Source organism: Rhopalosiphum padi, chromosome 1 (genome assembly GCF_020882245.1).
Source record: "Rhopalosiphum padi isolate XX-2018 chromosome 1, ASM2088224v1, whole genome shotgun sequence".
In the NCBI taxonomy this organism is placed as follows: Eukaryota; Metazoa; Arthropoda; class Insecta; order Hemiptera; family Aphididae; genus Rhopalosiphum; species Rhopalosiphum padi.
In genome coordinates this window covers 48,624,713-48,639,309 of record NC_083597.1, presented here as the reverse complement: position 1 = coordinate 48,639,309, position 14,597 = coordinate 48,624,713, and the positions used below count along the sequence as shown (strand labels likewise).

Below are 14,597 nucleotides of genomic sequence, written 5' to 3'. Positions count from 1 at the left end.
AATTATTTGAATATTACTGATAATTGCTTAATTAGCACCGTGTAAAAATAAATTGATAACATTGTAAATAAAATATTATATAATTGTATAAAAAAACAAACTACTATAATCAAATAATTTTTTAAGGTTTGATACATTTTTTTCTTTTTACAGCTTCTATTCTTTAGCTTAGATTTTAACTGAAGTGGAAAATAAAATTATTTGACGTGGTATGTTTAAATTTTATTATGTTTAGCAAAAAAACCTACTAGACATTCAAATGTAAATTAATAGTAACAATACCTTAATAAACTTCACTGAAATAATTAAAATAAAATATGTACCTAATAAATATTAAAAAAATAAATAGATTTTTGAATTAATTTTGTCAGTTTATATCAAATCTGATTAATTATTTTCTGTAAACTATTGTATAGAAATATTTAACGTTATGGGTTAATTTGTTTATTTTTATTTACGAATTTTATGGCGATGCAAATGAAGTGTGCTAATTAGAGAATTCATGGGATACTCAGAAAATTTTTACTACGCTACTGATTTCCAATATCCTGAATTATTTAAATGTTTTTGAATAATAAATTAGCAAACTACTGACGTAATGTTGATGTACGGTTTTTACTTTTTAAAAATATTGCATTGTTTTCCAGTTATGTGATTGTAAGTCACTAGAACAATACAGCTTATGCACTCAGTAAGTAGAGTAAATAATTTACATGTTAACCTTTGTACATAATTTTTAATGAAAATAATTTAATGAGATGATCAATAAATGGTTTGTTTATGTATTACAATAATCAGGACATTTTTTATCGAAATAAATACAACGATAGTCTCGGATTCGTTATTCAGTGTGATATTAGTTGAGTATTGTTGAAGACTGAAAACGGATCTACTACAATTAATCTATTTTCAGGTAATGATTTGATATATTATTATACTTTCATAGTGGCAAAGTTTTAGTAGTAAAAATTTAATTTAATATCTGTTTATTTTTTTTCCAAATTTTATAACTATTAACAAATAAGTGATTTACAGTTCTTTTCAAAATTAATAATTATTTCCATTAATATTTTGTGTAAGTGCCAACTTAAAAAATATTGCGCTTAGTCACAACATATTTTTTATAGATCATGGTTGGCATGTTTTTCTTATTCTAAAGCTCAAAATACTACTACAGGACCCATTCTTATTTGTATATTACATCCGAACCTGTCCGAGGTTTACTGTTATTTTCATTTTAAAGGTTAACATTATCGTTTATGATTAAAAAAAATATTCAATATATCTCGTATATATTTTTTCATTTATTCATAAACTTTTATACATATTTTACTTTATGGCAGTATTTATGTATTTACATTAAAAACTGATTAGATCATCATCGATACTATTTTTTTATACGTCTACTTTAGTTTATTTGTGTTCTATATTAATTATTTATCGTTTTAGGGCATATTTTAAATGGGTGATGTGTTATTATTTTATTTTTATAACCATTTTATGTGTGTGTAAGCGATCCACAAGACCGTGTATAACACACTCGTTGTTTTGAAATTTGGTACATGGGTAAAAGGATATTATGCAAATTGAAGCCAATTTAAAAATGATTTCACACAGTTATTTGTTAACTTGCAAAAACGAATATTTGTTTGTACATAGGGTTTTCATTGGTTGCATAAAATAAAATAGATATTATAATAATAAATAGTTATAAACCTACATTTTATGTTTAGTCAAAACAAATAAGAATGATAATATTCTAATTAAAACTAACAATTATTAGTTTAGGTAATAATTATAGTTAGAAGCAGTACCTACCGCGCTGTCATTGTCACCCTAGGGAAATTATTTGATAACACTATTCAATATGACATTTGATATAATTTCTAGAGAAACTAAGATATTATATACATTTAAATCTGTACCAAAGCTGGTCAATATTTTAAGTTTATCTGCCAACCATAATTGTTTTCATGTAATAATTTTGCATTACCAATAAAACAATTTTATTATTCAAAATTAACAAATCCCATTTTTGTTGTTACTGTACAAATCATTTGTATTTTTTTGAATCGCCTGTTTTATAATTTATAACAACAAGTTAAAAAAAAAAAAGAAGAACAAAAAATGTAGTACAAATAAAAATAAATAAATAAACAATTTGTGTAAAAGATCAACAAAAAATATTTTATATCAACAATGTACAGAAACATAGCATAATAATAGTAATTTAACAGTTATAAAATATATATCTACTTATATCTACTTATAATTTTTGAAAATATAGTCAAAAGACTTGTTTAAATCTATGTAATTGGTAACTTCCATCTTCAGTTCCTATATAGAATTGGTCGAGCTAATATTTTTTCGTTATCTAACGATTAGATACTGAAAATAATTACGGATTGTTAACTCTTTTTAATAAAAAAAAAATCTTAATACCGTTTGCAATTGAATATGGTGTCGAAATAAATATTTTTCATATAATTTAAACGTTAAGACATATTTTGTTTTAAATTAATTATTGAGGCATTTTGAAGTCAAATGACTTTATAAGCAGATATTTTATTTTAAATTATCTGTAATATATATATATATATATATATATATATATATAATAATAACTAACTTTAAATTGTCAATGTCAGTCAAATTAAAAACAAAATGTGTTACAAAAAAACTGTCTAATATAAAAATATATTAGACATTTGTTTTAATTTAGTTGATCGATTAACATGCTGAATTATAAGAATGAATATTTATCGCTTTATTCTTATTTATTATCTATAAATCTCTCTATTTTATAACATTTATAATTAATTGTACTATGTTATGAATATTTTAAAATAATTATAACAATGATAATATAATACATATAATTATTTACCTAATATTGATGGGACAATGTAATAAAAAATAAATAAATAACATATTATTAATTATTATATCAAGATTATTTAGAATTCTGTATTATATTGTACTATCAATATTAGGTAGTTTATCTAGTATTAAATATTTAGTATAGCATTAGAGATAATACTATAATATAATAATATAATTTAGATATAATATTTATATTTTTGATTCTTTTACCAAAATTGTACCTTTCATAATTTAAATTAAATCGTAAATAATTTCTTAAATCAAGTATAGATATCATTGTATAGTTGTAAGTTTAACTTAAATTTATTTATGAGTTATAATTTAATGTATCATGCAAATAAAAAAGAGAATTTTTTAACTATATAAGTACGAATACGCATTAAAACATACAATTTTGTAATAATTGATAATGGATATAATTATAAATGTTTAGTTTTATTTTAAAACATAATAATATTGGAATCAACCAGGCATTGTTAAGTAGGTATATAAAAAAATACGTTATTTTTCAGACTATATATTAAATTTTAGAATATATTCATAAAAATGTTTAATTTTTAATACTAAATTTACAATTGAGTTATAACTTTTTTTAATGCAATTATATTTCAAAATTATCAGTATAGGTAGGTATAAAAAGAGAAGCTTTATATTAATATTGAAAATAAAAGAAAAATAATTTCTTTGAAAGCTTAATCCAATGCAGTCGCAAGCATTTATTCTAAGGCATTTTTGTAGAATCAAATAATATTGTATTATTTATGTGTATATATTTTTTTTGTAACATTTTATATAAATTCTATTGTACACATTATATTGAATATAATTATGTAATCATAGTTATTATGTTTATCAATAATCACATTTATATAATATATAATTAGGCATGCATTATAATTGTGTAATTTAATTTTTAAATTGATTTTGGACGTTATACAGCGTTTAATTACAAGGAAATAAATATAATGGCTGACCACAAAGAAGAAGTTGTGATATCAGGAATCGGAGGATTGTACCCAGAAAGCAATAATATAACCGAATTGACCGATTTGTTGTTTAACAAAATAAACGGAGTAACAATCGATTCAAGGAGATGGAAACCAAGTACCTATCTATTAATTTTTTTTTATTACAATATTGAATTGAATTGAATTAAAAAATGATATTTTTTATAGATCACTTGGGTGCAATAAATGGTACTGGAAAAATAAAAAACCTCGACAAATTCGATGCCGCATTCTTCAGCATTCATCCAAAACTTTGCAAAGTTATGGACTTATTGACAAGAATGAGCTTAGAAAGATCAATCGAAGCAATTATCGATGCCGGTTTAAGTCCATCGGACTTGCATGGAACAAATACAGCGGTATTTATGGGATCTGCAATTAGTGAAACGGAAATGGCAGCCATGAATTGCAGTTCAAGTGTATCATTTTCAATGTTAGGTCGTAGCAGAACAATGCAAGCAAATCGGCTTTCTTTCATTCTCAATTTAACAGGTAAAATATATTTAAAATAATAAATAAAACAGTTTTTATAATTTTTTAAATAATGTTTAATCAATATAATCTAGGCCCGAGTTTTTCCATGGATGGAGGATGGATATGTGGCTCTAATGGTTTGAAAAAAGCAAAAGAAATGATTGAAAATGGTTTCATATCCTCTGCGTTAGTGGGCGTTACTAATCTAACTCTTCGACCTGAAATACAATTTCTTTTTCAAGGGTTAAATAAATTAACCAAAAGTGCTCAAACTAAACCATTCAGTTCTGACGGTAAATTTCTACTTTAAAACAATCAAGTCATAATAATAATAATATGCCATATATTTTGTAGTCATTCTAATTGTATACTAACATAATTTTAATATTCAAGTTTTAATTAGTTGATTATATTGTGTCATCAGTATTTTATTTTTTTTATTAAAATATTAAATTGAAAATTAGATAATGTTTTTATACATTTGCGATTTTATCTGTATAGATATTAATCATGCATGAAATGTATTTTATGCAGATTCGAAAAAATCAATTTTGTTATTTAGTGTGACTAAAAAAACAAATAACCATAAACATTTAAAATATTTACCAATATATTTTATATATTGTATATTTTTTATGTATATGTTAACAATTAGAAAATTATGACAATTCCTAATAAAGGAAGGAAATAATATAATTTATTAATACATGTTATAATTCCCTAACGATAGCAGACAATACATTACACAGTAATATTAGTTACATGTATTTATAAAAAGCTACTAAATTATATTTAAATATAATATAATATACAAAAACATTCAATTTAATTTATAAATCATAATAATAAAATAAATGTAATATTTTTGACAATAATTAAATCAACCTATCGTAGTACCATAGATTATATCAATGGCAATATTAATAGTAAAATAAATTACTTTAATAGCAATATCAAAAATATACCATGAAATATTTATAGTGATACAGTCTAATTGGCAATGTTACTCATTAGGCATTTAATTTTATTATCTAATTATATACTACAAATATTATATTCTTTCTTACAAATGATAAAAATACTTTAATTTAGCTGACGGGTATAACAGATCAGAAGCTTGTATTGTTTTGTATCTCCAAAAAGCGTCTGAAGCCAAACGTTCATATGGAACATTATTGAATGTAAAATCTATGCAGTTTGGTAATCATATTGAAAACATAACTGAATACGATGGAAATCACTTTAAATCATTGCTGTTAGATTCTTACAAAGAAGCTAACATTGATCCTGCTACAGTTGATTTCATAGAAGCTTACGGATCTGGAATTAAAGTGATATTTAACTAAAATGAATGCTAATACTTAATATTTTAACTATGTTTTTACTTTACAGAGTGAAGATGCTATGGAATTAAATATTATGGAAGAAGTGTTTTGCACTGAAAATAGAAAAACACCCTTAAAAGTGGGTTCCGTTAAGAGTAACATAGGTCACTGTGAAGTATCTGGTCTCTTTATGTCAATTGTAAAAGCCATTATTACAATGGAAAGTGGATACATACCACCTAACATAAATTATTCAGAACCTAATAATAATGTAGCAGCATTAAAAAACGGAAAAATTCAAGTATGATAATCTTAATTTTACTATACTTTTTAATATGAAAAAATTATTAATAAATAACTAATCATATAGAAAATGTTTGTATACTAAATCGGTTGTATTATCACTTCTACCCAAGTTATACATTATAAGTTATCATTTTATTTTAGGTTATTACTGAAAAGACTCCTTTTGTTGGAGATATAATTGGCATCAGTTCATTTGGAATTATAAATGCATTTAGTCATGTAATTCTTAAAAAAAATAGTATCGTTAAAAACAACATCGTAAACATCCACGACTCTATCAATATTCCACGTTTAATATTAGCATCAGGGCGCAATGAAGAAAACGTTAAAGAGATATTAGACAAGGTATTTATAAATTAAAACCAAAAGCTTTTAAGTGTATATTATTATTAATCATAAAATTATTAGATTAAAAGTCATGGAAATAATGCAGATTTTGTAACATTGACGAATGACGTGTTCGCTAAAAATATCAATGCTCATTTGTACAGAAGTTTTACCATTTTTCCTAATCTGGATGAATCACGAACAGATGATATTTGGGTAAATTGCATTCCTATAATTGTTTATTCATTTTACATAGTCCTATTTTAGGTTTTTTTTTATTTCATTTTAAATTAAATTAATAAAAATTGTATTTTTAGAATGTTATTTCAACAAAACGTCCGGTATGGTTTATATTCTCCGGTATGGGATCGCAGTGGCATGGAATGGGCATAGATCTTATGAAACTTCCAGTTTTTGCTGATGCTATAAACAAATGTGATATCATACTGAAGCCTCTAGGAGTCGACATCAAATACATTTTAACCAGCCAAGATCCAACAATATTTGATAATATTCTTAATTCTTTTGTTGGAATTGCTGCGGTTCAGGTTTAGATCAATAAAATAATGTCTTAATTTGAGAAATATGTATAAAATATATACTATGTATATTTATATTTTTTAGATTGGATTAGTAGAAGTTTTGAAAGCATTAGACATTATACCTGATGGGATTATAGGCCACTCGGTTGGAGAATTAGGATGTGCCTACGCAGATGGTTGTTTTACGGCTGAAGAAATGATATTATCTGCTTACGCTCGAGGTCGAGCTTCTTTGGAAACAGAACTTATTCCTGGAATGATGGCCGCAATCGGTAATATCTACAATATAACACCAAATTATTTGTAATTAATTTTATTCAAACTTTTTGTTTAGGACTTGGCTACGACCAAATCAAAGACAAGGTTCCACATGACATTGACGTTGCTTGTCATAATAGTGACACTAACTGTACAATATCTGGTCCAGTTGACAGCATCAATAAGTTCGTGTCAGAATTAAAATCCAAAGGTGTCTTTGCAAAAGCTGTCAATGTTGCTGGCATTGCATTTCACAGTAGATATATTCAATCCGCTGGTCCGACTCTGCTTAAATATTTGAAAGACGTTAGTTTAATACAAATAATATATTATTTTAATTTCATTATTCTGTAAATATATTATGTTTGAATAATAAATTATTTTTTATAGGTAATCAAAGTACCAAAAAAAAGGTCTTCAAGATGGGTTAGCAGTTCATTGCCGGAAACAAAATGGGAATCAGACCTCGCAAAATATTCTTCACCAGAATATCATACAAACAATTTATTGAGTAGTGTATTATTCGAAGACGTTCTAAAACACGTCCCAAATGACGCGATTACAATTGAAATTGCTCCTCACGGCCTCCTTCAAGCAATTATAAAAAATGCATTACCTGAGACAGTGACAAAAATACCATTGACAAAGAGAATGTATGGAGATTCAATTCGATTCTTACTTACTTCTATTGGAACGTAAGTCATCCTTAACTTTGCTTACTTTATTATATGATTTATAATTTGTAAATAGGTAATAGGTTTTATTTTAAAATTATTATTATATATTGTTATTAATTTATTTTAGAATGTATACTAATGGATTAAACCCAAAAATAAATGAACTATATCCAAAAATAACGTTCCCTGTAAGTCGTGGAACACCTTCAATTTATAGTTTACCATTTTGGGACCATTCTGAAAAATGGACTGATGGACTGATTGACTTTGTAAGTATAAATTTGCGCGAACAAACCAACAAAATATGTACTGCTTATATACTATTATATACTATTATATTTTTTATTTTATTAACGGTACTCGAATAACATTGATTTATATTTATTACATTTATTAATTACAAAATAAATGTATATACCCATTTTGGTTTGTGTACTAAATTAATAGAGAGTATAGAATTTATTTTTTCCACAAAATGCAATCAATAAGTGAAATTATCTATTTTGAACCAAAAAAGGTATAAATTAATAGTTTGTATGCTATTTTATTTTAGATGGATGTGCAATCTGGTGAAAACATATCTGCGTTAGTACTTAATGATAATATACATTTAGCCAAGTATCAAATTCATGGTCAACACATAATTCCATTTTCGTTTATATTAGTAAGAAAAAAACATTTTAAATATCCATTTTATTTGAATATCCATTTGACATTTTATAATTTTTAGTTTAATGTTTGGAAGACTTTTATTCAATTAAACGTTTATAGTTTGTACGAAAAATCGATTCAATTTAAAAATCTTCGGTTCAAAAATAATGTAAAAATGCATCCAACTGGTAGGTATCTACATTTATTTTATTTAGAGTTTAAAATTGCAATAAAAATGTAATTTCGATTTTTTAGATTCTTCTGAAAGCTATGTAATGATTCAATTGGGATCTGGTATTTTTGAGTGCAATATTGATAATGAGATCGTTTTATCAGGCGAAATAAGATTTTTAAACGATACAGTCTTTGGTTCTACAAAAGAAAAATTAATACACTTAGACAAAACATCAAATGACTTCCAAGGCTATTTATCGGAAAATGAGATATATTCTATTTTAAAAAATAATGGATTAAATTTAGAAGGAGACTTCAAAAACATTACAAATTTTGAAATTTATAAAAATAATATACAATGTTCCGTAAAATGGAGAAACGATTGGATTTATTTTTTGGAGGGGTTATTTCAGTTTCCATTTTTAGAACATTTAGGTACAGGCCCCGTAAAAATCCCCGTTTATATAAGAGAATTGTGTATAAGTCCTGCATTATTTGAAAATCATTCAGAAAAAGGTATATTAAAAATATTAATAATCTTTATTCTAAGGTTCAAAATATGGTTAATGTATTAACACTAAATTTTGATTTCAGATATAAGCGTAAATTACAATAAACTAACAAACGAAGTGACTTGTGATGGAATTAAAATATTAGGTATTAAAAACGATTCCATATCATTGCCCAAACTAAAGTCTTCAGAAGTCAAATTACAAGAAAAATTATTCACTAAATTCAACTACTTAAAATGCAAAGTATGTAATATCAAACTATTAAATCAATTAATAACCGCTTTATATAGATCATATAGTATTATTACTTTTCACAGTAAAATTAACTATCATTGTATATATAAAACATTAAACTACGTATGTAGCACCAAAACAATTTAAATTTTAAATTCTCCAATTACTTCTTGACAGAAAATCTCATAACTGCAGTTAAAATATTTAAGCTTTTAATTTAATAAATTCACTGAAAAAAATAATTTAAAAGTATGGCGTAGGCATACTAATTTTAATATTTAATTACAATTGAAATTAGAGACCAAAATAAATACCCATGATCCACACATGTATAGATCAATTTGATTCTGATTTTCACTATGATAGTAAAATGATTAATTTATAAATTAAACTTTAAACCGTTAAATCAATAATATAATCACTTAATTTTTTTTTTTTACCAAGCTCCTAACAAAAATACATTGTGATAAAAATAAATAGATTGTAAGTAGCACTCAAATTTTCATATAATTTCTACCTTACAAAGATAATTAAAAAATAAGTATAATTATATGCTTATAAATATAATAGAAAATAAAGAAAAGGGAATTGTATAAAACTATTTTGTCACCTTAATTAATCATTGTTAAGAATCAAATTCAAATAGGTATCTAAATAAAATTAATCAAAAATAAATCTAATATTTAATTTTCAGAATATAAGTGATTTTGTTCAAGATTCTATGGATATTATAATGGAGGCTGATAAGTTAAATGTTAATACAAGTGGAAAAATTATTCTCAGTACACCATACCATTACGATGATCCAATAGCTAAAGCATGTACAAATGAAATCAAACAAATTATTATAAACCAACTATCTATAAATGTAAGTATATTATAATTACTTTAAAGTAAAACATACGTAATTCACTATTATAACAATTAGAGTATTACGATCAACTGGGATAACATTAAGGACGTATCAGATTTTGATGAGTCTGGAAGGTTTATCACTGTAACCAATGTAAATTACTTGCAAGATACAACGAGAGCCTTAGCCAATAAAAAAAATAGTTTTATTGTTGTATGTTCATTAAATAAACTTCAAGAACTTAAAGAATGGAAAATAATCATGCAACAAGAATTCAACAATAACAGTTGTTTAACATTGATGAAAAAGGTAAGTCTAAAACTTTTATTAAGAACGAAAACAAACTGCATTAATTTTTTTAGATTGTAAAATTAGAAGAAAATAGTATATTTATTGAACCAATCAATGATAATTACGATTTGAGCATTTGGAGAGCACTAGATAAATATAAATCATCAACAGGCAAGATTTATATAATTTCAAAGTCTGAACCATTAGAAGGCATCACTAGTCATGTTGAAGGAATTCTACAAAAGTATAAATCAAAAAAACTAAGGTGAGCACAAATCAAAAAATTTGGTCACCAATACAATTAAATATAAATATTTATACGTACGTTTTTGTTAGATTTTTGTTTATATTGGATTCAAACGCACCAGATTTTGATTCTAATCAGACATTTTATACAAATCAGCTATCAAAAGATTTAATAGTAAATATTTATAAAAATGGCGGTTGGGGCTCTTATAAAAAAATTGTTCTTCAGGATTTAAAAAATGATATTAAGGTCAACAAAAATTTAATGTTCAAAAATCTCACTAAAAATAAGTAAGTTGAATAAAAAAATGTTTTGATTTTAATTGCTTAGTCACCTTTTTATCAACACTATTTTAATTTATTTCAGTAAAAGTAAATTAACAGTAAAATATCTAGGGTTGAATTTCAAAGATTTGGTCATCGAAGAAAACACCGAAGTAATTATTTAATAATATAAGTGATAACTCATGTATTAAAGAATATAATATTGTATTTATTTTCATTAGAACGAATTTGGACCTTTAGAATACTCAGGGTATATTAATAATAAAACCATTATGGGAATTACTTCGTTCGAAAATATATCTTCTCAAATGATTTATGATCCATTATTATCATGGCCTGTACCATCGACATGGTCACTAGAAGAAGCAACCACTGTTCCTCTGGCATATGCCATGGTGATTACCCTTGAAATTAATTACAACAAAATAAATTAATTTAATGTCTATTATTTCAGAATTATTATATTTTTAACATCTTGTGTAAACTTCAAAAAGATAATTCCGTTTTGGTAACATCTGGGTTGCATCCAATAGGTCAAGCTGCAATTGCAATAAGTTTAAGTATAAAGTGTGAGACTTACGCTATTGTAGATTCAGACCAACAAGCAGAACAATTATCTGGCATTTTCCCAGAGGTATAGGTTATTAACAATAGTTATGATAAAAAACATAATAAAATTAAATTAAAATTGCAGCTATTGCGATCAAGAATACTTGTAAATACAAAAAACAAATTTGACGTTCAACTAAAAATGATAACCAAATCCAAAGGAATAGATTTTATATTAAACTTTTTGAGTGGTGAATCATTCGAAGCTTCTTTTCGTACATTAGCTAAGCATGGAAGTTTCTTTAATTTTTCAAAAGCAGATATGAAAAATCAAAAATACTTAGGTAAACAAATATTATATAATTTATATTTAAACTATTAGCTTTATTTTACGAGTAATTTAATTTATAAAAACAATTGTCATTAATCAAAAGGAACGCGAATATTTTTGCAAGACACATCGTTTTTTGCTGTCGGTTCAAACAAATTGTTAAACGAAAGTGTAGAAAATAAACAAATTGTAAGACAAGCACTCGTGGATGGTTTGAATGAAGGCGTGATAAAGCCTTTCCGTAGTCATGTGTTAACTACATCATTGGGTGATAGTAATATGTTCGACAAAATGAGGTAAATAATTATATAACTTTAGGAATTATATAATATTTTTATTAATTCGTGTTCAATATAGAACTAACTCTGCATCGAATACTTCTGAAAAAATTATATTATCGATAAACGATAATATGAACAATGATGATAGTTCCAAATTAAAGGAAAAACTTGAATGTAAAACGTATGAATGTCATCCAGATAAAATTTACCTTATAGTTGGTAAATATTTTTCTACTTATTCTATTCTTTGTATTGATCAATCAATATACACATAAATTACAATATGTTTTAATTTAATATTGCAGGAAATAGAGGAGATTGGCTAGACCTTGCTGAATGGTTGGTCAACCGAGGTGCTCAAAAAATTTTAATCGTAGTCAAAAGGTGTTTAATGTCATCGGCTATGTGTAGGAAGTTCGTAAACACTTTAATTAATATCTATTTTATTTTAACGTTAATTATTGTATGATATTTTTACGGTCATATTTTTCTGGATAGATTTGATAAACTCATCTCCCAAAACGTATCTATACAAATTGAATCAGATGTACACTTAAAAACAAAAGAGGAATCGCTGAATTGGTTAAATTTTTTGACATCATCGAGAGTGTTAGGTGCATTATTTATAGTTAATCAGGTATTTATTGTGTTTATTAATTTTTTTTTTACAATTTTTTTTTGTTTTTACTAATTTATTATTTTTAATTATTATTTAGTTTGACGATAAAAAAATTAATAATTTACGATACTGTTTCGAAGAACATAAAAATAAAATTATTTCTACTCCGTTTATGTGTATACAAAGTAAAACAGAGCACATTTGTTCTGAGCTTAAATCAAAAGGTTTTAATGCATTAAATATATCTTGGGACGGACGGTCCTCAGAACCAAAAAATACAGGAACACTATTACATTCCCTCGATTTTCTACTACGAAATTCAAACAATTCAGAGTCTTCTTCATATATATGCTCCGAGGAAAACAATACATCAACATGTAATTTTTTTTATTAAATAATAAAAATAAATTTGGATTAAATATTATTTTTAATTCAAAAGTAATCTCAAGCAATACAAAAAATTAGTCAAACCATATAATAATTTACAAATATTTTAATTTAGTGATTTTATTTGAGCTAATACTAAAAAGTATGTAAAATGCTTAATTGATAACTTCATTAAATTTATTTTGTTAACTTTTTAAAAGTCCATCATAGTAAATTGTATTCATATATTTATATTAATATTATTAAAAATAGTTTTGAAAGTTTTAGCCTACTTTTAAAAACATAAAATTAAAATTAAATAAATTTATTTTAGGGTCACATCAATTGAACGATGTGATTAAAAATTTTTTCCCTGAATCTGCTAACGAGTTACATCTTCTTAATAATAAAATAACAAAAGAAGCCGGATTTATTGAAGTTGGTACAAGGAGTCCAAGATTATCGCAATTGAAATCTGTGATACCTGTGTTTGTTGTACCAGGATTGAAACCAAAATGCCTCGAATCATTTTATAAACAATTTTTCTATCCTATTTTTGAAGCTCAATTTCCCGAAGATATCATATCGATTAATAATTTAGCCGAAACTTTAGTGAATGTATGTTTATAATGCATGAACAAATTTACATATTACTAAACTAATTTATGTTTTATCTGACCTTTAGAAACTTAAAAGCATTACTGATCGAAGTTACATATCCATTATTGGTGAATCGTTTGGCGGAATTATTGCACTAAAAATGGCTCAAATATTGGAATTACAAGGTATATTCGTTACTGTGACATTATTAGAAGTTGATCCAGATTTTTTGACTGGATGGGCTGAACGTTTCCTGTCAAATGATAATTTCACCAACAAGTTAAATAAAATGTATAGTTCACTATACAGTGAGGTAAATATTAATTATAGAAGGATTAATTAGTGTTAATTCATTATTAGTTATTTTTTTTATAACAAAATAATTGATATAACTGAGAAAAAATATATAATGAATAAATCGTATTTAATTTAATTTTTTTTTTTTTTTGATTCTCTATTTCTACTATTTGATATCAACCTTTATTTGTTTGTTTAAAAGTTATAAATTTATTATTATTGTTTTATTTAGCTTCCTAAATCTACAGTTCAAACGCGTGACAATGATTTCCAGTCGATAGATATGTCTTATCATCATAAAATATTCGAAGAAAATACACGCAGATCTTTAAACTTTATTTGGGTTTTATTGCGAGCATCATTAGAGTCCAAGCCTCTGTCAAATAAATTGCATACAAAAGTGTTGATATTTAGATATGAAAGGAAGTTTGAATTGAATAGAACCAAATTGAATGATGTAAGTTCAATTAATTAATTATTTTCCAGTTATTAATCAACACTTTAATTGT

The 14,597-nt window shown here is 24.9% G+C and overlaps 1 protein-coding gene across 1 annotated transcript in view; it reads left to right on the top strand.

Moving 5' to 3' along the window:
- Positions 1–798: 798 nt before the first annotated feature.
- Positions 799–14,597, top strand: part of LOC132918268 (fatty acid synthase-like) — a 14,122-nt gene continuing 323 nt past the window's right edge. Inside the window, exons 1-33 of the mRNA XM_060979418.1 lie at positions 799–913; positions 3,823–3,987; positions 4,059–4,382; positions 4,457–4,657; positions 5,457–5,695; positions 5,757–5,990; positions 6,137–6,340; positions 6,404–6,538; positions 6,640–6,870; positions 6,947–7,136; positions 7,199–7,428; positions 7,513–7,817; positions 7,927–8,068; positions 8,353–8,463; positions 8,530–8,638; positions 8,706–9,140; positions 9,219–9,379; positions 10,065–10,238; positions 10,299–10,532; positions 10,586–10,779; positions 10,851–11,051; positions 11,128–11,197; positions 11,267–11,440; positions 11,500–11,679; positions 11,740–11,938; positions 12,029–12,221; positions 12,283–12,425; positions 12,512–12,620; positions 12,705–12,843; positions 12,923–13,202; positions 13,526–13,809; positions 13,877–14,104; positions 14,321–14,545. Coding sequence (XP_060835401.1) covers positions 3,849–3,987; positions 4,059–4,382; positions 4,457–4,657; positions 5,457–5,695; positions 5,757–5,990; positions 6,137–6,340; positions 6,404–6,538; positions 6,640–6,870; positions 6,947–7,136; positions 7,199–7,428; positions 7,513–7,817; positions 7,927–8,068; positions 8,353–8,463; positions 8,530–8,638; positions 8,706–9,140; positions 9,219–9,379; positions 10,065–10,238; positions 10,299–10,532; positions 10,586–10,779; positions 10,851–11,051; positions 11,128–11,197; positions 11,267–11,440; positions 11,500–11,679; positions 11,740–11,938; positions 12,029–12,221; positions 12,283–12,425; positions 12,512–12,620; positions 12,705–12,843; positions 12,923–13,202; positions 13,526–13,809; positions 13,877–14,104; positions 14,321–14,545 — 6,417 coding nt within the window. The 5' untranslated portion in view covers positions 799–913; positions 3,823–3,848. The remainder of the gene's footprint in view (positions 914–3,822; positions 3,988–4,058; positions 4,383–4,456; positions 4,658–5,456; positions 5,696–5,756; positions 5,991–6,136; positions 6,341–6,403; positions 6,539–6,639; positions 6,871–6,946; positions 7,137–7,198; positions 7,429–7,512; positions 7,818–7,926; positions 8,069–8,352; positions 8,464–8,529; positions 8,639–8,705; positions 9,141–9,218; positions 9,380–10,064; positions 10,239–10,298; positions 10,533–10,585; positions 10,780–10,850; positions 11,052–11,127; positions 11,198–11,266; positions 11,441–11,499; positions 11,680–11,739; positions 11,939–12,028; positions 12,222–12,282; positions 12,426–12,511; positions 12,621–12,704; positions 12,844–12,922; positions 13,203–13,525; positions 13,810–13,876; positions 14,105–14,320; positions 14,546–14,597) is intronic.